Source organism: Echinops telfairi, unplaced genomic scaffold, assembly GCF_000313985.2.
Source record: "Echinops telfairi isolate 266 unplaced genomic scaffold, ASM31398v2 ScPeMD7_17;HRSCAF=63, whole genome shotgun sequence".
Taxonomy (NCBI): Eukaryota; Metazoa; Chordata; class Mammalia; order Afrosoricida; family Tenrecidae; genus Echinops; species Echinops telfairi.
In genome coordinates, this window is record NW_022103914.1 from 7358715 (window position 1) to 7381439 (window position 22725).

Here is a 22725-nt window from a genome sequence, read left to right on the forward strand (position 1 = left end):
CAAATTAAGAATTGGGATAAAAGGGAAAACAAATGATGACCTATTAAAATTTTAACCGAACTCAATCTGCATAATTGACTTTCTGATGTACTCTGTCTGTGGGAAGGGCTTTTTCCATCCCTGGTCAGAGGTCCAGGGGGTTTCAGTGGAGGCTCATTCCCCGTGAGGTCTCTGCAAATGGATTCTGGGCCTTCGCTGTCATCCATCGTTTTCTGCAAACTGGGGCCTCAGAATTTAAGCTCTAATACATTTCCCTCTTCTGATCTTGGATGTTGTGTTTTACAATCCTTACGTAAGACCGAGTTCTTATCCTCTGTGCTTTATCATTTCGCTCCACACTTGTGTCTTCAGAACTCCCCTGCCCCTCTTCCATCTCCTGCTCCCACACTGGTTTGTGCTTCCCCTTCAAGGCAGGACCCCAATCAGCCTGCCTATGGGGTGCCTCCTGGCCTGGACACTGAAGGCGCTCAGCCCTGTGTGGCTGGGGGAAGGGGTAAGTGGATGCATTTGGCTCATTCCTCCTTCTGTGCACCTGTCAAATACCTGCACCCCTCCTTTCTCCTCATCCTGGATCATATGGCAGCATCAGAAGCAAATTGGACCATTATGGCTCAGGTTGTATTTCAGACTACGGAGTCAAAATGTGGCCCTGGGTGCTACCTTCCAGCTCTTTCTTTGAGTTCACATCTTAGCTTGACACACACCTAGCTTTGTAGGACGTGTACCATTCAGACCCAAGAAAGTGATGCTTTCTCCTTCTTTGTTGTCTGTGTGTTGTTTTTCAACCTCTTTCTTTTCTCAGCATTTCTCACTTGCCAACAGTGCCCGAAAAGAGCACAAGGAAGCTTTGGGTTTGAAGCTAGGTTCTCCTATGATGTTTTTCCACACCGGTATCAGAGGCACAAACTGGGATGCGCGGTCACCTCATTGTAAATAAAGCTCATGAAGGCAACTGGCAGGAAACACACAGGGCAGTTGTTTATGAAAACTCTGGCGTCATGATGGGTCCCCATGACTTGGCATCATGCAGTGACAGCAGGGACAACCCAATACCCTTTCTGCACCCTCCTCTTCATCCTCTGTGCGGGGCCAAGCCCACCTGGATGTACGTCTGAGTCTGATTGCTGTCCTTTCCTTCCCTCCAGAGATCCTGCGGATCATTCAGTTGGACCTAGACCTAAAGTATAAGACCAACATCCGGGAGTTGTTTGAGGAGTTCGACAATTTCCTGCCAAGCGCCATCATTGGCATAGCCAGAGAGATGCAGCCGGTGTACAGGTACGTGGGGCTGTGTGCAGCTCGTGGGGCAACCCCCCTAAATCTCTTGCAGCACCCAGGCAGTCAGCTCGGCATCTTTTCCTGGAGTCCTTGGGTGGGGCAAACAGCGGCTCCTGTGCCGGGCCCGCTCACCCAAACATTAGAAGCTAGAATTCACGCAGACACTCCGTGACAATCACCTTCCAGAAACCAGCCACTGCCAGTCTTCTGGAAGCCAGTTCCACTCTGACCCTCCTCGGGGATGATGGCAGCTCGTGGGCTGGACTCGTAGCATTTTTGCATCTCTTCGGAACTCGTTTGTGCTTATTGCTGGTAGTAAGAGAGTACCGCAGATGTGCTCTCAAGCCAAGGATGCGACCTTATTAACTTTAGGGATGTTGTGACTCTTTTTTGTTCTGGGAACGCCTCATTGTTGGCTGTGGTTAAGTTCAGAATTTTAAGAATCTTGGGCTTTGTCTCACGGAAGTACCAGCAGAGAGACTTAGCTTCCACCCACCCTCGTGATAAACCAGGCTTCTCTGGCCTCCGAGTCACAAGAGTGACACCTGATCTCTACAGGGGTGAGCCATCACGTGTGTGAAGAAAGTTCATGTTTCTCCTTGTTCCATTTCCCCATGAACTTGCTGAAGCCCCTCCTAGGAGCGAGGTGGTTTCTGAGAGGCTGCATGGCATCCCTGGACTCCCGGCGGGCATTGCCCCATGCAGTGAAGAACCACTTTCTCCCTGCTGGTAGTGTTTCATGGCCAAGTGTGTGGCAGAGAGAAACTCCACACTGGCGAAACAGCACTGCGTGTGGTGGCCGAAGCCCAAAAACACGCTGACTCTCGGCAGACAGCCACGGGGAGATAGCAAGTGCATGCTGCTGCATCTGCCCATGGGAGCCCCGAAGGCCAGCATGGCATTGCCTGGGGTGGGGCTGAGGGTGGGGAACATGGGGTGAGTGCCACGTCTCTGACCTGGCAGCTGTATGTCCTTGATAGCTTCCTGCATGGACTGGAATCCATGTGACAAACACACAAAGGACAGAAGCACCTACAGGCAAGCAGCCCCCGGCTCTGTGTCTCAGAGGGTCACGAGTCTCTTCCTCCTCCGGGTCTGAGCCAGCGCTGCCCATGTTGGCTTGTAGTTCGGAGGAAATGCTCCATCCCCTGCGCCGGCCTGCGCTATGTTCTCCTCACCACCCACCACGCTGGCTCCCTGTGGACAGCGTTGGAGCGGGGCCCAGGCTGTGGAGAGCGGCAGGGCACAGGCAGCGAGTGACTCAGGGGCAGGCATTTCCCCTGAGAGGAAGGAGAAGAAGTGACAGTATAGCTTGGTCGTGGCTGTTTGCGAGACTGAGATCACATAACAGGAAATTCCTGATAACTCTGAGGGCCTTACATAATCCTCACAAAGTCACAAGGGCCTCATTACCCTGTGTGTGTGCGTGCCTGCGTGCATGTGTGTGCGTGCACGCGCACGCATGCGCCGTGGGGGGGCGGGCAGGAGAAGAGGTTTGGACAAACAGTTGTTATTTGATCAGGGGATCACCTCCATAAAGGTGTGTCTCAGGTTTGTGATTCTGCACTTAACGAGGGAAGAAGGTGAAGGAAACACTCACCTGTATCCGGGCTCAGCCGGACACTCTCCTTGGGACCTTGGTTTCCCCAGCTGAGAATAGGAGCCAGTCTCCCAACCCCCTTCCCCAGCTCTGCCATTCAGTGAGCTCACCGGTTCTTCTGGCCCGACACCACTTCCTCCCAGGGCTTCCCCTGAGCCAAGGCTTCAAACAGGTTCCTTCTGGTTAGATGTGGGGTGGGGGTGCGTTGGCCCTTGGGAGGACACCCACACCTGCTTAGAACTTGCATTTCTACCCCAGATATACTGAATGGAAATCTGCATTTTAATGAGCTCCCCAGATGACTTTTATAGCTCCTCAGCTGAGTTTTAAATGCCCATAAGAGTCACTTGGGGATTTTGCTTAAATGTCCATTCTGATTCGGCATATCTGGCATTGGCAATGCAAAGTCTCAGCAGGGCCACAAACCGGAGTGAAGCAGTGTGAAGCCCCGCTGACTGTCCACTTCGGGGAGCGTTTTGGAGCCCGTACTCCCAGGGGTGTTTAAACCAGGCGCATTATTAAATGTGTTACTGCACTGATGCTGTCTAGCCCCGGTGAGGAATCTTGTCGTGTAATATAAATGGAAATCTGGGAACCCGCTCAACACTTATATTTAAGCCATATTGGATTGAAGTTATATTTTCTATAGAGCGAGGATTTGATCGGTAGTGAAACTTGACTCGATTTAACTGGCCAGCTCAGAAGAAACCTCAGAAAGATTTTAAGTTCCAAATGAAATCAAGTTTTGGAAGTGTTAGTGAGTACTCTGTACTGCAAGAGAGCTGAGCCCCCAGCCACTGGCCACAGCCTGGTGGCCCAGTCCACAGAGGGCCCTGTTTGCAGCACAACAGAAATCCGAATGCCTTTGCATGGCCCTCCCTTCCCCTCCCTGCTGAAATGTTTTTAAGGAGGCCTGGTAATTAAGTGTGTAAATGAAGGCCCTTTACTAATATGTGCCCTACTGGCTCTGGGTAATTGCCTTTTAATATTTGGAGCCTCCTGCTGGGCTGGGGAATGGCTCGGTGCTGACTGGAGCCAGATGGAGACAGGAGAGCGTGGCTGCTTGCGTTTTCCACAATAAGCTTGGAGATGCTGGTGGCCTGAAAGCCTGGCCTTGTTTCCCTGCATCTTTGGAGCCTGCACCTCAGGGAGAAAGTTTGAGTTGGGGGAGGGGGACAGGGAGAGAAGAGGGTGGGGTGGGAGAGAGAGGGAGAACAGGTGCCCAATAAGGGCCCTCAGAGCTGCATCCTTCTGGAGAGTGGTGCTCAGCTCCTTTCTTCTTGGACTTGGTCAAGGGCCCCCCCCCGCCAGAGCATGTTGGGGAACCCCTGCCAAGTCTTCCTAAGTGGTGGACTACGAGGTGGGGGAGCGTTTGGCCTTTCATTCTTTTTTTTTTTTCAAAGAGCAATATTTTATTGAGAAAACATCCCATCACAATCCAGATGAAGTCCATGAGTCCGATATTAGCCCACATGTTTGATACTAGTCAATAAATTCCTCTTTAAACTCACGCAGTACATGCAATAATGCTGAATGCAGGAAGATCACAGGCCGGTGGGTGGAAAGTCCTGTGAATCCAATGGTGGTGGAAGCAACTCCGGGACTCTAGCTGCTATCAGCGTGGCTTCATTTGGCTTCCTTTTTTTTTTTTTTTTCTTTTTTTAAACATTTTATTAGGGGCTCACACAACTGTTATTGCAATCCATACACACATCAATTGTGTAAAGCGCATTTGTACATCATTCTCAAAACATTTTCTCTCCATTTAAACCCCTAACATTAGGTCCTCATTTTTCCCCTCCCTCCCCTCTCCCCCCTCCCTCATGAGCCCTTGATAGTTTATAAATTGTTATTTTGTCATATCTTGCCCTGTCCGACGTCTCCCTTCACCCACTTTTCGGTTGTCTGTCCCCCAGGGAGGAGGTCACATATAGTTCCTTGTCATCGGTTCCCTCTTTCCTACCCACTCTCCCTCTACCCTCCCAGTATCACCACTCACACCACTGGTCCTGAAGGGATCATCCGCCCTGGATTCCCTGTATTTCCAGTTCCTATCTGTACCAGTGCACATCCTCTGGTCTAGGCAGACTTGCAAGGTCGATTTCGAGTCATGGTAGTGGGAGCGGGGAGGAAACATCTAGAACTAGAGGAAAGTTGTATTTCTCATCGTTGTTACATCGCACCCCGAGTGGTCTTTCATTCTTACGGCAGGACGAGCAGAGGAAAGAATGACGGCAGCCGTAACTTGGTAACTGGGCACCGTCTGACCTGGAAGTGCACCAAGCAGGAATGAATCTGGTTCTCCTCAGCTGCGTCATTTTTCATGATCCCTGGTCTGACAGTTGTTTCACTTGGAAAGGGCACGTATTAAGTCCTTGTGACGCCTGTTGCCCCTTTCTTGTGTGCCTTGAATATTAGTTCTTGGAGGGGGAAGAACTCCACACTGTGCATTTTTAACCCATCCCCATCCCCACTGAGCTAATTGGAGAAAGGTGCCAGGACCCCAGGACATCAGACTAGTGTTATCATGTCACCTGCCCTTTCCCTGAAGGAAAGGAAATTGTGGCGCTGGGACCATCCCTGCCGGAACCTTGCCCGCCCTCCTCAGGCTCTCTCTACCTCTGCATCAGTGTCTCCTCCCCCGGCAGGTCCTCGTTGGTGGACAGGTGGCCGAAAAGAGGAGAGGGCTGGTGCCTTCTCTGTCACTGGAATGGCTGGCATTTGTAAATAGACCACTGTATCTTCTGCCTAGGATACCATTTTTAAATTTGTTTCCTGGTGACTGTATCAGAAAAGTAAAGGGACCATGCTGAACCCTCTGTATGTGCAGCCTGGGAACACGTGTGAAAGTGCTCCAGCAAGTGGAGCTTAGCATATGGACTCTAGGTGGAAGTCGGGGTTCTGTGCCCGGCTTTCCACCGGTGACCCAGGTGGCCCTTTGCAAGTCACTGGATTCTCTGACCTGAAGCTTCTTCAGTTGTAAGTGCAGGTACATATGTATATAGCATAGGATTACTCGAACACTCAGCTGATACACTGAACATGAGAGGTTTGGGTGTGAAAGAAGCCATTCCTCCCTCCCCCCTTCCCTTAATCTTTCTAACGCTGTGTGTGTGTGGGGGGGTGGGTGGGTGGGGGGGGGCTTGGGCCAGAGCTGGCTGCCCGAGGAGCAGCTACATGGGGGCTTTGTTGGTGGGGGCTGGGGGCTTCCTGTCTGGTCTCTGTGGGCCCACAGGCTGCATGCTGGTTTGAGCTCAGGACCACTGTGTGTTGGAAGCAGCACGCTCATCCTTTCCGCTGCTGATAACACACCACTGGCAAGAATTTGCTTTTGTAGTATTTTAATCGTGTCCACTCTTTCACCTTCTTAGATCACTTGTTTTTTTGGTTTCTTTGTTTCTTTTTTTTTGTATGGGCGGCGTTTGGGCTAGCCTCCTGCCAGCTGCTGGAATGAAAATTTCCAGCTTATCTGCAGGCTGCCTTTTCCCACTTCCTAGAGCCAGAGGGGGAGAGCAGAGAGGAAGTGAGGAGACAAAGGTGGGAAGAGAGGATGTGGTTTGACGTTGATTGACCTGGGCTGCGTGACCTTGGGCCAGCTTCTTGACCTCGCTGAGCTTCATTTTATTAGTATTTTTGGCTGAAACACAGAGATGATGACATTATTTGGCAGAGCCAAGGGGATGAGGGAGTTGGACAATCTGTTTATATTGCCCGGCAGGGAGCAGGGCAGGCGGCGTGGTGGTGGCGATGGCCATCTTGGTCACATTCCCAGCTCTCCCATTTTGGAGCCCCGGGGCCCTCAGGAAGCACTTAGCCTCAAAGCCACACTTCTTACACGTAGAGTAGATGCTCTTAGAAAGATTCACTGCCACCCAGTCGAATCCGACTCACAGCGACGCTAGAGGACCCGGTAGAACTGCCGCTCTAGGTTTCCGCAGCTGCAACTCTTCACGGAAGCACAAAGCCTCACCTTTCTCCCAGGGGGCGCTGGCTGCGGAGCTGGTTGTGAACTGCTATCTTTGCGGTTAACGGCCCAGTGTGCGGTCCACCACGCCACCAGGGCATCTCAGATGCTCCTACTCACAGCATAATTAGGGCATTTAAAAAAAATTTATTTCTGAGCATTTAAGCCCTTTCCTATCTTTGGAATTTCTTGCCATATATGGGCATACTTGCCTCTCACTAAGGGAGTCCAAAGGACTGGGTACTGTCTTTCCCACCCTCCTCGGAGCTAGCGGAGCTAGTCTCTCCCTCCTCCTTCCCTCTGTTCCCTGAGAAACACCATCACTATCAAGTACCTGGCCCGGCCACCTTGTGTACTTGCACGATATGCCTCAGAGGATCCAAAGTACAAAACAGAAATTGATAGATAGTGTGCACGCAGAAAATTACAATGTTGCAGGGAGATGAATTTTAATAAAGTGCTGAATTGGAGACCAGCGATCAATGATGGGAGGAAAACCTGCATAGAAAGACTGCTGGACCATGGGTGCCTCCGAGGAAGGAGAGCAGGGGAGGTCAGAGCCAGCCTGACAGTGCCCGAGGCAGGCCCCCTTCCCTGGGCTCACACCAAGAGCCTGCCTCCTGCTTCCAACCCAACCCCTGCGTGTGCATACCCCCCCAACCCCCCACCCCCACCACACACACACTCTCACCGGCACAGAGGATGTTTCTTACTCTCCTCACTCTGTAGAAGTAACCTCTGTGAAGAGTATCCTATTTTCCAGAAAAGATCTGTAGTGTGCATCCTATAGTGTCAGTGTGTGTTGGAAATGATGTTACTGTAACAGTCACGGATGGAGGGCTTTGCACAGGTATACATTCAGGTCCATTGCTCTTTAGGCACGAGGCCCTGCCTCTCCAGCCATCACTCAGGATGAATGAACCAGGGCCTGGAAGATGAAAGGGATTAGAGCACCTGTTCCCCAGGCACCTGAGAAGGAATTTCTTAGCCTCTGCCCGTGTGTTTTCCAAAAATGGAAACGGTCAGTTTCCACGAAGAGGTAAGTCTCAGGAGAGGAGAGAAACGGCTGCCGCCTGTTGGAAGAGTGAAAGGTAAAAAGGCCAGTGCTCCGTCAGTTCCGGGAACCAGAGGGCTGGACGCACCGTCACCGCAGGGCCTGGCCAGTGTGGCCGGAACTAGGAGGTGGGGGTGCAAGGCCGTCCCTGGGGTGGAGGGAGACACGTGTGCTGTGGGTCGTTTTCAGCGACACCAGTGATAAGATGGAGTCACACAGGACAAGGCCGGGGCATTGTCATGAAGGAAAAAGATGCCGCAGCACAACGTGCCTGGCCTTTTGTCCCTAAGCAGAGTAGTCTCCACGCTCTTAACATTTCTTCAGAATCATTCCCCATGATTGTCTTGTGTCTTTTGAGAAAAGCTCTCAAGATGACCGGGAAACCGTTGCCGTTACAAGGGGCTGTCCTACAAGAATTTCATTGGGAAGCTTGACCCCACCTACCCATCCACCTCCAGCCCTGGTCCTGCCCCCCCGCAGACTCTTTTTGTTTCTGAATTCGGAGAACAAGGATGGCCAGACAGATGTTTTGAAGTGTGTGGACCGAAACGTGCAGAATTCTCTGCAGGCACTGGGGTAGAGATGAAAATACCGCCTTCAGAAATGAGAAACAGCCACTTCACAGTTTTATGTGGTCGTTTAATAAACATGTCCAGGATTTTGACAAAACGGAAAAGGCTGTGCACTGAAGAGCCCCGTGGGATGTGTTCCTGTGAGTGCGCCCCTCCCTCACGCTGTGGTGCCACCCAAGGACCTGGGGCAGGGAGGCTGCCCGAGGCCCGAGGGCTCAGGCTGAGAGGTGAGGTCCTGGTGGGACATTCATGGGAGGGGCCCTTCTTCTCTGGAAACCTAGCTCACTTCAGTTCTCCATCCCCACTCCCCTCTTATGTTAAAGGTTTCATTCAAGGTGAAGGTTTACAGAGCACATCATGAGTTTTCCCTTTGACAACTCATACACATTTTGTTTCAGAGCATCCATTTCAGTCCCTCTCCCTCCAGGGCTAACTCTTCCCCTCCCACCCCTGTTCCTAACCCCCACCCCCCACCCCACTGCCCACCGCATAGAACCTGCACAGGTGTCTCTCGGAGGGACGAGTGAGGCGAGGACAAGCGAATGGGGGGGCCGCCGGGCAGACAGAGGGCCAGGCACTTAGATGTCTGCTGATTAAGTGAACCTTCAGGCTGGCCCTCCATTCCTGGTGACCCTGGCGACCACAGGTGTGGTGGGAACAGGCTGCCCAGACCTGTAGGAAGGAGCAAACCTTTAATCAGAGGAGCTTTCTCAGCAGCATGTTGGCCCACCTTCCAGGAAGACATTATGTCCCACAATTGGTGCTCATCTCGAGATTTGCTTTCACTTAATTTTTTTTTTCTTTTAAAGATAAGCCACCTGGTCCCACTTTCAGTGAGTTTGAACCATGAGGGAGGCAAGGTGGATAATAAGTCAGTTCAGGACATGCTTGCTAGTCATGCCAGTGTCACCTCAGGATCGCTGTTTGGATCTAGCCCCGGCAGAGTCACCGGAATCACTGGTCCCAGGAACTGCAGACTGCACCAGGCAGCCGTCCAGTCCTCAGCATGAACCTCTGCTTTCGGAGTGTGTCACCCTCCGCGCCTTGGAAGGTGACCCAGCTTAGCATGGTGATCAGAGAGCTCGCTCCGCAGGGTCTGCCGAGGACCTGGCTGTGCCCATGTGCTGAGGACCTGGCTGTGCCCATGTGATCTACTAGAGTCCACTCGATCCTCCAGGCGCTGAGCCCAGATCCTTCCACAGGGAGGTGGGTCTGGGCAGGTGCATTGACTGAGGACCAGCCCGTGGATGCCGAGCAGAGAAAGGTAGGCCTCTTCTGCTTTGCTGCCAACTGTTTTTTTATCACCAAATAAAAATTTTATCAAAAGGACCTTATTTGTAAGTGTCCTTGGAGGATACACACACACACACACACACACACAAGCTTGGTGGAATCACAGTGGCACATGCGTAGGAGGGACCTTCTATGACAAACAGTGTGTAGAAAGGACTGAATTGAGCGTGACCAGCTTCATGTGAGAGGAATTTCAATAGGGCTCCAGGGCCACCTTGGGAATGGGGTTCAGGCGCCGGCTGTATTTCTGTAGGTGACTAAGTGAAATGGATGCTCAGTCCCCAGACCCTCTGCTACCTGATAGCAGCAGGATGGATTATTTCAGGAACCCCTCGCCTCCTACTCCTGCAGTGGGTGGATTCTTAACATGAGCCATTTGTCACTGGCCCTTGAGAAAACCCTGGTGTCCTGTTTTGGGGGTGGCAGGATCAACCCCCCACATTAAGGAGCTGCCCCTGGAGCATTTTGAGCCAGGACTGAGTTCCAGCTGTCCCGGTCCTCGGGACTTTCCTATGAAGATTTGTAAAGGAGGATCCTAGGTGGCGCAGTAGTTAAGTGCACAGCTACCAGCTGAAAGATGGGCAGTTTGACCCCGCCCAGTTCCTCCATGGAAGAAAGGCTTGGCGATTTTACCCTTAGACTGCAGCCAAGGTTGGGCAGCGGGTGGTAAGGGACTCTTCTAGTCTGCCGTACCGTGCCGTGAGCTGGAGTCGACGTAACAGCACACAACAACCGTTGCGTTTGTAAAAGGGGAAGCTTACTTAGGAAGTAGAAATGCCTCGAGCGTAGCCATCTGCACAGACATTTGCTGTCTTCCCGCCTCTGGAGCGGAGCCCTCGTTCTGCGGGCAGCTGGTCCTGATGGGCCTTCAGAATGGGAAGCCAGAGGAAATGCTCCGGTGCCTCCTCCTGCCACTTCTGTGGAGCAAGGCACCAAAAGTATGAGTGGTTCTCCGGTTCCACTTGCCTCCCCTGCGCCCCACGAGAGAACACTGCCTCTCTCAGTAGATAGCCCCCGAAAGGGGCATGCTGGTGCTGACTGCTAAGAGCACTCCATCACAGTTGACCCAAGGGCTGGGAATTTGGAACTGTGAAGGAAGCAATATCATCCTTGCACTCCACTTGCCCCTGCAGTGAATAAGATTTTCATATTCACAATAATGGAATTCAGTTCATTGGCATTCAGCTTTCAGAGTCTGCCTGGGAGAGAGTATCTAAACTCAATAAAGACATAAAGACAAATCATGTTATTTAGGAGCTATACCAGCACAACGGGGAGGCAGCTCTCTTTCTTCCGCCTGTTCCCAGTCCCCGGAGGCAGGCAGGACCTGGAGGAGAGCCGGGTGTGATCGGCGAGTTCTGCAGGTCACCCCCGACACCTCTTCTCAGCAGCTGTCAAAAGTCCAAGGCATCATACGGATGAGCAAGCAATGCACTTTGTCTAAAAAGAGCAGAGAGGCTCCTTGAGGCTGCTCAATACCGAGGAGACGGAACCAGGCAGGGAAGGAGGGGCTGCCTGGCCTGCCTGTGCCAGAAAGAACTGGGCTGGACCCACACCACAGGTGGAGTGCCCGGATGGCTCATGGTTCTGTGAGTGCAGGCCTCGCCAGACCAGAAAGCCCCAGCCCCTAAGCCACACACCATGTCATATATGACCAATCGGATGGCTCTCACAAGACAAGGGAAGGCAGCGCATTGCAACGGGCACACGGAGGGTCCAGCTGCGATCCAGGCACTAGGGACACGGGCAGCCTGTCTCCTTTTCGTTTCGGGTCAGTCCCACTGGGAAGTCACGGAAATGTGTGAAGATTTAAAAATCTGCTGCAAGAGAGGAGGCAGAAAAATAACAGATTGAAAATCCTTCTGTGTTTGACTGATGTTTCTGATGTTCTCCTTGCTTGTGCCTGAATATGGGCCCTGTGTGACCAGGTCATCTCGTGCTTTTTCAAGACATGCCAGAAATCCGTGCTGTTACCATAAAAACTCCTAATTTGAAAATACAGTTGACCTCCTGAAGAGCACTAGTGTGAGGAGCCCACCTTCTCACCCAGTCAACAATCCACGAACACAATTCAGCATCCACCCATCCACCCTCTGTCATCTATCCATCATCTCTTTGCCTACTACGTTTCCGGTTGCCGTGGTGGCGAATTCAAATGTCGTGTCTGCTTAACATACCATGTGACAGTGATCGGCTCCCTGTGAGCAGTTCCTGTCTCCTCACCCTTCCCTCTCCCACAGCTGGAGAGACACACTGCTCAGGTGGAAGTTATTCAGTGTCACATGGTGTTTTAAGTAGACACTTGGGACCCTTGAGCTCACTGCTGTAGCAACATGGGAAGAAAGTCTGCGGATTAATTTGTGCTGCACAGTTAAAGAAATCCTCATTGTTTAAGGGTCAACTGTATTGTCAAGCAATCTGCCGACTGAATAGCACACATCAGTGCACCAGTCAGCCCAAGAACTGCCACTAGGAGGTTTCTGGCTTCAAGGCTGCTTGAGGAAGGAGCCCTGGGCACCTTGGTGAGACACTCTGTGATCAGAAAGGTGGGTAGTGGGGACCCAGTAGCTGCCCCCCAGGAGGAAAGACCTGGCATTCTGCTCCTGTGCATTCCAGTCATGGAAACCATCTGGGCCGTTCTGCCCTGCCATCTAGGGTCACTGCGATTGACCCACTCTGCCCGTCCATCACCGCGTTGTACTCCGGTGGCTGCGTGTTACTCGGATACTGGAAGCGATGCCACCAGCAGTTCAAATACTGGCAGGGTCATTCGTGGTGAACAGTTTTCAGTGGGGCTTCCAGACTAAGAACGACTAGGGAGAAGGAACTGACAATCTGCTTCTACACGTTGTTGGCCAGTGCAAACCTGATGACTAGCAGTGGAACATTGACGGATATGGTGGCAGAAGAGGAACCCTTGGGTTGGAAAGTGCTCAGCACATAGCTGGTGAAGAGCTGCCCAATCAAGATCGCGTGTGACCCTTCCACTGTACTAATTCATTCGGAGTCCCGAGCAAATAAGCCGTGACGCAGTACATGGATGCAGAACTCATTAGCACCTGGCAATAAACTGTGACACAAGCTGGCTTCCTGAAACAAAGACTTGAAGGCTTACTGGGAAAGATGAAAACCGGCGGCCTGCAGTATGGATTACACCTCAACGTAAAGGAAATCAAAATCCTCCCAATTGGTCCGATAAGGTAATATGATTGGAAGAAAAAGATTGAAGTTGTGAAGGATTTTATTTTGCGTGGATCCACAAATAACACTACTGGAAGCAGCAAAAAAAACAAAACACACGGTGTACTTGAGTGCATTGGGAACGGCTGTTACAAAAGGCTATTAACATATGTTAAAAAGAAAAGACAACATTTTTTGGACTAAGGTGGGCCTGACCCAGGCCATGGTCTATTTAATCACCTGATATGTGCGTGAAGCCTGGACAGTGAAGTGAGACTGGAGAAGAAGATATGGTGCGTTTGGAGGATAGTGTTGGTGAAGGCTATCGAATACACTCTGGACGGTCAGAAGAAAACACACTTCTGTCACGAAGTAGTCCAGCCCGAAAGCCTCTTAGAAGCAAAGGTGGCAGGACTTTTATTTCACATGCTTTGGACATCCAACCCCCGGGAAAGGACATCATGCTTAGTAAAACGGAGGGTTGGCCAAAAGAAAAGGAAGCCCCTCAAGGCCAGGGACTGACCCAGGGGTTGTAAGAGCGTGCGCAAGCACAGCAGCGATGGTTGCAAGGAGGGCTCAGGGCGGTGTGGAGCACAAAGTACCCCTGGAGTCAGTGCGGACTTTGTGGGCCCTAACAGTAACAACAAAACACGGATCTGAGTCAACAGCACAGACTAACTCTCTTTCCTTATGCCTCATATCAGATTCCGTTTCTACTCCACGTACCCGGTACCACCTGGGAGCGGGAGCAGAAAGAGAAAAAACGTTTCGTTCAGGAAGACAGCAACACACCCCAGGCGGCTTCTCAGTCGCTCCAGTGGAGTTGAGAGGGTTTTGGGGGCTGAGCCTTGTGTGCTTACAGGGCAGTTTTCATTCTTTCTTCTAAATATTGAACTTAGTTTTGTGGGTGTTTTTTAACTGGTAAATTAAAATACCATCAAATGTTTTCTAACTAACTTCAGCCTTGCCTAATAACAAAATGCCTAGAGTCAGCTTAAGTCTGGTTCAGAAATGCACTTTTGGAAGGAAAATAAAAATCCTATGTCCAGACGTACCATCATTGGAGCCCATAATTACTTTAATGTGAATAAGAGCATCTTTAAACTATTTCATTGTCTGGAGTTGCTTTTGAGAGGCCATAGGCCTGGACTGTGGGGGTGGGGGTGGGGGGAGAGGCAGAGAGGCAGCCCAGGCCTGGGAGTACTAACTGCAGCTGTGTGCTGCGGACATGCGTGGAGACACTGTTGACAACCCATCAGTTGACTCTCTCCCCGGGTTTCAAGGTGCCCTTCTTTCAGTTGACTGATAGAAAACCTAGAACCAAATTTGTTCAAAGAAAACCCCACTGCCAGTGGATTCTGACTCATAGCAACCCTGTCAGACAGCAAAATTGCCCCTTTGGGTTAACGAGGGGTTAACTCTTTCCAAGTGAAGAAAGCCTCATCCTTCTCCTGCAGAACGACTGGCGAGTTCGAACCGCTGACTTTGTGGTTAGCAGCTGCCTGGGTAATCCACTGTGACTCAGGGGTTCCTATAGCAAGCTCCAAACACCTCATTGGGTGTACGTTGGTGCCTTTGTTGCTTTGAGAAGATTGATTCAATTGAAAAAGGGGAGTGGAGAGGCTGGGTGAAATGAAAGAGGGAGAACTATGTGTAGTCTGAATTAGGCCCCACCACTTTTTTTTTTTTAAAACATTTTATTAGGGGCTAATACAACTGTTATCGCAATCCATACACACATCAATTGTGTAAAGCGCATTTGTACTTCATTCTCAAAACATTTTCTCTCCACTTAAACCCCCGGCATCAGGTCCTCATTTTTCCCCTCCCTCCCCGCTCCCCCTCCCTCATGAGCCCTTGATAGTTTATAGATGGGTATTTTGTCATATCTTGCCCTGTCCGACGTCTCCCTTCACCCACTTTTCGGTTGTCTGTCCCCGAGGGAGGAGGTCACATATAGTTCCTTGTAATCGGTTCCCTCTTTCCTACCCATTCTCCCTTTACTCTCCCTGTTTCGCCACTCACACCACTGGTCCTGTAGGGCTCATCCGCCCTAGATTCCCTGTATTTTCAGTTCCTATCTGTACCAGTGTACATCCTCTGGTCTAGCCAGACTTGCAAGGTCGAATTCGAGTCATGCTAGTGGGAGCGGGGAGGAAACATTTAGGAACTAGAGGAAAGTTGTATTTCTCATCGTTGTTACATCCCACCACTTTTAAACCCACTTTTTAGATCAGTTTTTATATCCACCTGCCTGCCATAAGTCAAGATAAACCCCGAGATAAATGGCATAGATAGAGTATGGGAGGGGTTACTTGAGCATTGATCTATTATTTTACACACGTTTGAGAGTGAAATAGGGGGCAGTGTGGTAGGCCTTCTCTCTTTGGTGAGGCTAACTAACCCTGCTTCTCTGGATGATTTGTTAATTTCAATCATTTATCACTGGATTTGGCCATAATCCCATGGAGACAAAACCAAGAGAAAGCACACCCGGGGCAGCTGCTTCGGGACATCGGGAAGGCCTTGTTTTCTTGGCCTCTCTCAGACCTTCCCCGGAGCTGCCATTGACGTGCATTAGCGCCTGCGCTGCAACCTTCCCTCGGGCGACTGTACAAGTGTGACTCACTTGCTTCTGTGCCTTCAGCAGGCGTGAAGCCTTGCCAAGAGGCCTTTGCTACCCACACATGGTGCCGGGCTCAGAAAACAGCACCTGTGTTTGTATCATCTGGAGCAGAAAAGCCCAGGAGTTTGGGCTGGGGTAGGGGACTTGTGAGGCAGAAATGAGCAGGGTCATCATGGGTAAAGGCAGGCCAGCCCAGGCAACTCTCGGAGGGGATCAGAGCAGGAACTCGTACGCCTGTTGCTGATGTCACTCCCTGTAGCCTGGCTCTGGAATGATCCAGGAAGACGACCTTGGGAAATTTTTCCCTCCACACCCACCGCTCCTGTTGCAGTGAGTAAGCCCTGGCCTTAGAGCAGTGATTCTCAACCTGTGCTTCGAGACCTCTTTTGGGGTTGGACGACCCTTTCACAGGGGTCGCCCAATTCATAACAGTAGCAAAATGACAGTTATGAAGTAGCAACGAAAATAATTTTATGGTGGTAGGGGGGTCACCACAACGTAAGTACTTATATTAAAGGGTCACGGCATTAGGAAGGTGGAGAACCACTGCCTTAGGGCATTCTGTGTTCTCGGTTTTTTTTAGCACCTCTGAGTCCACTGATTGCATGGCAGTGAGATGCATATTAAAGCATAGTTTTTTAAAAGAGAAAGTAGAGGAGACTGAACCCACCAGCCCCCGGGAAGGCCAACTGGCAAAGCCCTGTGGCGAAAGTGCCGAAACCAGGGCCAGATTGGAGTGAAAGGCGAGTGCTGTTTCTTAACTTAGAAACTGAAAGCAGCTTGCAGCACATGGTGCCCGGGAGTTTGAAGCACTGCCTAGACGCATTTGGAGCTTCTTGTCCTTGTGTGTGGAGCCCTGCCCGCCAGCCCGTGCCATGCCCCAAAGGAAGCTCGCACCCCACTTCTTTTTGCACTCCATGCTCTTCTCCCCTCGGCGCCCCTCTCTGCACAGGCTGCCCCTCTGGCGAACCAGGGTTCTTGATCTCTGCACCCAGAGGGTGCTGCAATTGTACGGATGGTCGCAGGGTTGCCTGCAGCGGAGTCCAAGCTTATGTGTCCCTTGACGTGACCAAGGTAAAGTCTAATCCCTTCCTGCTAGGCTCTTTGGCAGTCATGCCCAGGCCCTCTGATTAAAGTCCTTGCTATATTCTGCCAACTCTGAGTTCTTGTCTAAGCCAAGGCTAACCCCACACCAGCGAGCAGGAATGCCAGCCCCCTGACCAGGTGGACACACTCCCCTTCGTAGTCCCAGCCCAGACTCTGCTTCTGCCAGTGGTCCTGCCAGCCTGTAGCCCCTTAGGCATCAGCAGTGCTCATCTGTTCTGCAGTCCGAAACCACCAGCCGCTCCTCGGGAGAAAGACGAGGCTTTCCACTCCCACGAAGAGTTACAGTCTCGGAAACCCACAGGGGCCACTCGCCCCTGTGTCCTACAGGATCGTATGGGTCGGAATCTGGTCCACCGCAGTGGGTTTGACGTTCCCATGCTTAATCTGCTCTTCACGGTGACGCAGTACAGGAGGAAGTGGAGCTGGGAGGGTGACCTCGGTTTTGCAGAAGAGGAAGCTGAGTCCTGGGCAGGTGAGAGTTGCCCGGGGTCGTGAACAGGACTAGACCCAGCCCTCTGGCCCAGGCACGTGATGGTGCCAGTGGATGGTTTCTAGAGCTCGCTCTCAATCTCTTGGATTGTGAATCAGGAGTAGACTCTGAGAGGTCTCAGCCTCGTCCCCAGTCCCCTCCCTGTCTCAGTACCTGCGTCCCCTATGTGGACACTCAGCCACTAAAGCCACAGTCTCCCGTGGAAATACCTGAGAGTGCCTGCCCTGTGGTTTGCATCCTGGGCAAACGGTCCCTGTCCACCTCCATCCACAGTCACTTTGGGCCAAGACTGGATTTCTGCTCCGAGAGATGTGGTCTCTCTGGCCACGTGGTGGGCATTAGTGCTTTTCCTGGTGAGGCTGTGACCAGGTAAAGAGAATTGTCGTGCTGATGGTTGGCTGCAGGCTGTTTGGGTCTTTTTACAGTTGCCAGGGAGTCCCAGTGGTGTAGCTTTGGGTGTGAATTCTATTTTGTCAGACCGCTCACAGCCTTGACACCGGGGAGGGGACTGTTTCTGACACATCTGCATTTTGGGGCGTGGGAGCATTGTCACGTATTTTGTATTACTAATCGATGAGCAAGTCCTTTCGTTTCTTCATTAACGTCTTCTCGTTCTCCTTCCCATTAGAAAATAGTTTCTTTTACAAGTACCTTTTTAGTGCAGTGCTGTGCGAGGAAGCCTTTATAAGTCTGCTGAGTTTCAGTGTCTGCCTCCTTCACACAGGGGACCCCATTCTGGTACTGAATGCACGCAGCCTGTCTCTGACTTCCCGGTGGGCCTGTAACTCCAGGTGTGAAGGCCTGCGGGGGCTGCGTTCAAAGCCAGCAGGGGTCCCGGGGAGGGGTGGAGGTACTCAGTGCCATTAGCTCTTGGGATGTGAAGCCACCTGCGTTTTGCCTCCCTCCCTGGCTCTGCATCACCCCCTTCCTTCCACCGAAATGCTCCATGTTCCTGCCTCAACCCGCAGCACAGAATGACGGTTACTTCCCTCTGTCTGCCCCCGGCCCCTCATTTATTGAATGAGAGGGGTCAATTGAACTGTCTCTCCTAACTCTGACAAACTCCAAAAAAAACCACCCCCAAATCTACTGCCATTGAGTCAATGCTGACTGACAGCAGCCCCCTGTGGGTTCTGAGATCATAACTGTTTATGGGAGGAGAAAGCTCAGCCTTTCTCCCTGAGAAGCTGCTGGTGGTTTTGAACTGCCGACCATTTGGATCACAGCCCAACTCATAACTCTGTCACCACAGGCCTCCTCTAACTCTGACAGGCAACGATCAATTCTGTCCATATGCCCCTAGGATTCCAGACTGGGAGGACTTTGGAAGATGGCTCCTCTAATGTTATATTCCCTTCCACGATCCCTAACTCCTTCGCCTCAGCTGGATCACCCTTCCAGAGCGGTGCGGAAGCTCACTGCCTCTAAGCTGACCAGCCTTCCTTCTTGGACGTGCCTATGGGAATGCCTTTGTGTGTGTTGAGAAGTCGGCTTCCCTGTGGTTTCTGCCCACTGCCCCTGTTTCTACGCTCTGAGGCCATACACCTCTATACACGTTTCTCCCCAGAAGTCCTGTAGCTCCTCAGAGTTGCAAAGAAGTCTCCTTTCCACCTGATTCATCTCTTCCCACCCACCGACACAGAGGCTGTGCCCGGTGCTCAGGCATAGCAGTGGTTGTGAGGATGACATCACACGTCTCCCAGCCAGCAGCACGTTGGAATAGAGGCCCCAAGAGGCCGGAAGGAGGCTTTATGGCGACTAGGCTGTGTGGGCACATGGCTCCTGCCTGGGACGGTGGGGTTCCCCATTACAGTGTTTCCCAACTCCCAACCCAACATCCTGAGGACAGACATTGCCAGCTACTGTGAACACAAGTGTGTGTGCAGACGCAGATGCTCAGCCAGGGTCCCAGAGCTGGGCTGAGCTCATACCCTGGGGCCTAGTGAGCAGCAAGCATCCTGCACCGGGACTAGCAAGGACTTGGTGACACAATAGGTTAAGCATCGGCCTACCAACGAAGGTTGATGATATGAAATCTTCAGTAAGATGACAGCCTCGGAGACCTTATGGCGTGAGAGGCTTACTCTGCTCCACAGGCCAGTGTTAGAATCAACTCCCTGGCAGTGGATTTGTGTCAACGGCTTTGGTCCACTAGAAGAAAATGCAGAATCCGGGGCACAGTCAGTATCTGGAGGAGTTGTATGCTTGTTGGGGGCTACCTGGGAGATCCCTAATAGCAGGTCTGCCCTGACTTCCCAAGATGGGGCCGCACATCAGCTGGCTTTCCTCTCCTCACGGCTACGCCCAGCTCTGCAGGGAAGATCAAACCAGAGCTCTTCAGGGGCTGTGTCACATCTCCTGGTTGGCGGGTAGAATGCGCTATGAGGTGGCTATCAGCAAGTCCTCTGACCTTCCCCAAGCAGAGCCGCTGCATGTTGTTCCTGCCATCTGGTGGGGCATGTGCCTTCCGCTAGACAGTCTAGAGCAGTGGTTCTCAACCTGTGGGTCGCGACCCCCTTTGGGGGGTGGTGTTGAACAACCCTTTCACAGGGGTCACCTGATTCATAACAGTAGCAAAATGACCGTTATGAAGTAGCAACGAAGATAATTTTATGGTTGTGGGGGTTGCGGCACGAGGAAGGTTGAGAACCACTGGGCTGGTGTCCCAGCATTGGCCACGAGGAAGGGCCCAGCTTCTCAGCTTGGGAAACCAGGCTCCTTTTCCTTTGCTGGTTTCAGGACGGGGCCTCCGATGTCACTAAGGAGGCAGTATACTGGAATGGTTACAGGCTGCCAGGGTTCGAATCCTAGCTTGGCTACTCATTACCTATATGACTTTGGACTGGCCACTTTCTCCCCTTTTTGCTTCGAGCATCGTCTTCAAACGAACTTGTCATGGGGCGGTGGTCTGTGAGGATTCCATACATTTAGTGTGTTTGGCAAGTGCTCAGACAGTGCCTGCAGCAGCGCAGTATGAGTGTGTGTCAAAGAAGCAAAGGAGTGGTGCCGACAGTCCGCACCTGCCGCTGTGTGCCAGGAATCTGCCTTTGAGAGCCTTTTCAGCACTGCAGCCTCTGCCCGTGGTCTTGGTAATAGCAGCGGTGATTAAAATGGGAAACAGGAGTGTGCTCACGGCTGCCAATCCAGTTCTCTTGGTGCAGGCAGCCTCGGGGGCCATCATCTGTGGGCCACTCTCTCCTGAGTGCTGTGGGCGTATGCTTGCCCGTAGAACTTGCAGAAGTCTCGGCTGCCATAGATGCTTGAGAATCACCGGTTCTGCTTTCTGCTCTGGAGAAAGGCCCACCAGGTTTTGACTCTACTGCGCTGACAAGGCTTGAGACAGAGCAGAAGCCAGGCACTGCAAATGTCACTGCTGTGTCTCCAGGCGGTTCAGGGAAAATTAATTTTCTGCTCTTGATCAGAGCTTTAGAGTCCAGCAGCCATCTGTCTGTTCAGCACGAGGGGCACCTAGGGCACCGGCTTCCTTTTTCTTCACATTTCATGCTCCTTGGGCCAGTTGATTCCTTGTCTGTACCTCCCTCATGCTGCCGTCGACACCTGCCCCCCACCACCTGTACTCCAAGGTCCTTGTGGATTAGATGCTGTAAACATTGTTTCTCTATGCCTTCATTAACTGGGAGAGTCTGATAACCAGAATAAAGCACTTTCTGACCTTATAAACCAGAAAATCTAGTTTGTGTATAAATAGTGGTGTTTTAGTTTTTAAAAAGTTTTAAATGTACAAAAATGTCCACCATCTTATCAATTTTTACATGTATAATTCAGTGACAGTTATTAGTTTCATCATGGTCTACAACCTTCAGCACCATCTGTTTCCAAATTTTCTCATCAACCATATTAGAAGTTCAGTGCCTGGTGAGCAAGGACTCCCTCTTCCCCTCCAACTTCCACCCCTGACAGTCCCTCAGAGACTTCTATCTCTCTACATCTGATATATTCTCTTCATCTATTCTAAACATCTATTTTAGATAGTTCATATAAGTGGAGTCATATTATATTTGGCCTTTAATGTCTGACTTCACTCAGGATGTTTCCACGTTGACTCATGTGGCCGTGTGCATACAGTAACTCCTAGTTTCTGTAGGCTAGAGGAATGACTCTATTGCTTGTATGCACTACATTTTGCTTAACCATTTATCTGTGGATGGACATTTTGGTGATTGTGATTAATGCTACAGTGAGCATTGGAAAACACAAATCTGGATCCCTATGTTTTATTCTTTGAGCTATCAGTAAGAGTGGAATTGTTGGACTGGACGGTCATTTCCCCAGTGGCTACCGTTTTACAGCCACCAGCAACGGATGAGGATTTTAATTCTCCACATTTCTCTTTAACCTCAGTTGCTCTCAGGTTTTTAACATCATCGTCCATCTTAGTGGGTGCCAAGGAACTTCTCCTTGTGGTTTTGGCTTGCATTTCCCTCATGGCTGATGAAGAAGGAGCCCTGTTGGTGCAGCGGTGAAAGCGCTCAGCTACGAACTGAAAGGTCTGTGTTGGGAAGTGGAAGGTCAGTGTCCTTCATGGGAGGAAGTGGTGGCCATGTGTTGAGAGGTTTACAACCTTTGAAACCGGGTGAGTCACTTGTACTCTGCGCTGCAGGGTCACACTGAGTCAAAAGGGACTCACCAGCAATGCTGTTATTGTTGGGGGCTTTCAGGGATGGCGAAGGACATTGAAAGTCTTTTGAGGTGCTTCTCGGTTGCTTGTATTTCTTCTTTGGTGATATGCCTTTCAAGACATTTTCAAGTCTGACATGCTTTGTAATTGGGCTGTTTGTCTTTTTGTAGTTAAATTCTAAGAGTCCTATATACATATTCTGGGTATTAACTCATCAAATACACCATTCTCTCCAATTTCCCCCAGGTTCTCGATGATTTATTCCCTTTTTGTATTATAAAACTCATTGATGATCAGAACACAGACAAGGAGGGTCCACTTCCTAACCTTCTGTAGAGCCGGCATTACCCTCATACCACAGTCAGACAAGGACCACCAGCGAAGAGAGCTACAGAGCAAGGTCCCTATTGAACACAAAACATGTCTTCAACAGAACTCTAGCCCAACAAATGCAAAAGCATATTAAAGGTGCTATACACATGAAAAATGGGGTGTATTTCAGGGAGGCACGATTCAACATTATAGAGTTTTATCATTTATTTTGTATATGTAGAAACTGCTGAATCGGTATGTGTTTTGATGTGTACATTCTCAGCAACCACAAAAGAAAAATAATGTCTCAGAAAGTTTGTTTTTGCTTAATTTAAGAAAACGGAATTAAAATTTCATTTCACTTTATTTATTGACAAAATGAGAATCATATTGCATGTCTTACAGAGTTGTTTAGAGATCTGTATAAACCATATCATGTTATACAGCATTGCCTATTATTAGACTAACCTAAGCATTCAGAGAGGCAGGGTTATATGAAGTAAAATGAAGCATCGGGGTTGGAGGAAGGCTATTAACAACCTGGAATACGTGGATGACACAACCTTGCTTCCTGAAAGTGAGGGAGACAGGAAGCCCTTGCTACTGAACA

General features: G+C 50.8%; 1 protein-coding gene across 1 annotated transcript in view; it reads left to right on the forward strand.

Moving 5' to 3' along the window:
• The window catches only part of XXYLT1 (xyloside xylosyltransferase 1), a 214033-nt gene that overhangs the window by 116627 nt on the left and 74681 nt on the right, over positions 1-22725 (forward strand). Inside the window, exon 5 of the mRNA XM_045287529.1 lies at positions 1146-1278. Coding sequence (XP_045143464.1) covers positions 1146-1278 — 133 coding nt within the window. The remainder of the gene's footprint in view (positions 1-1145; positions 1279-22725) is intronic.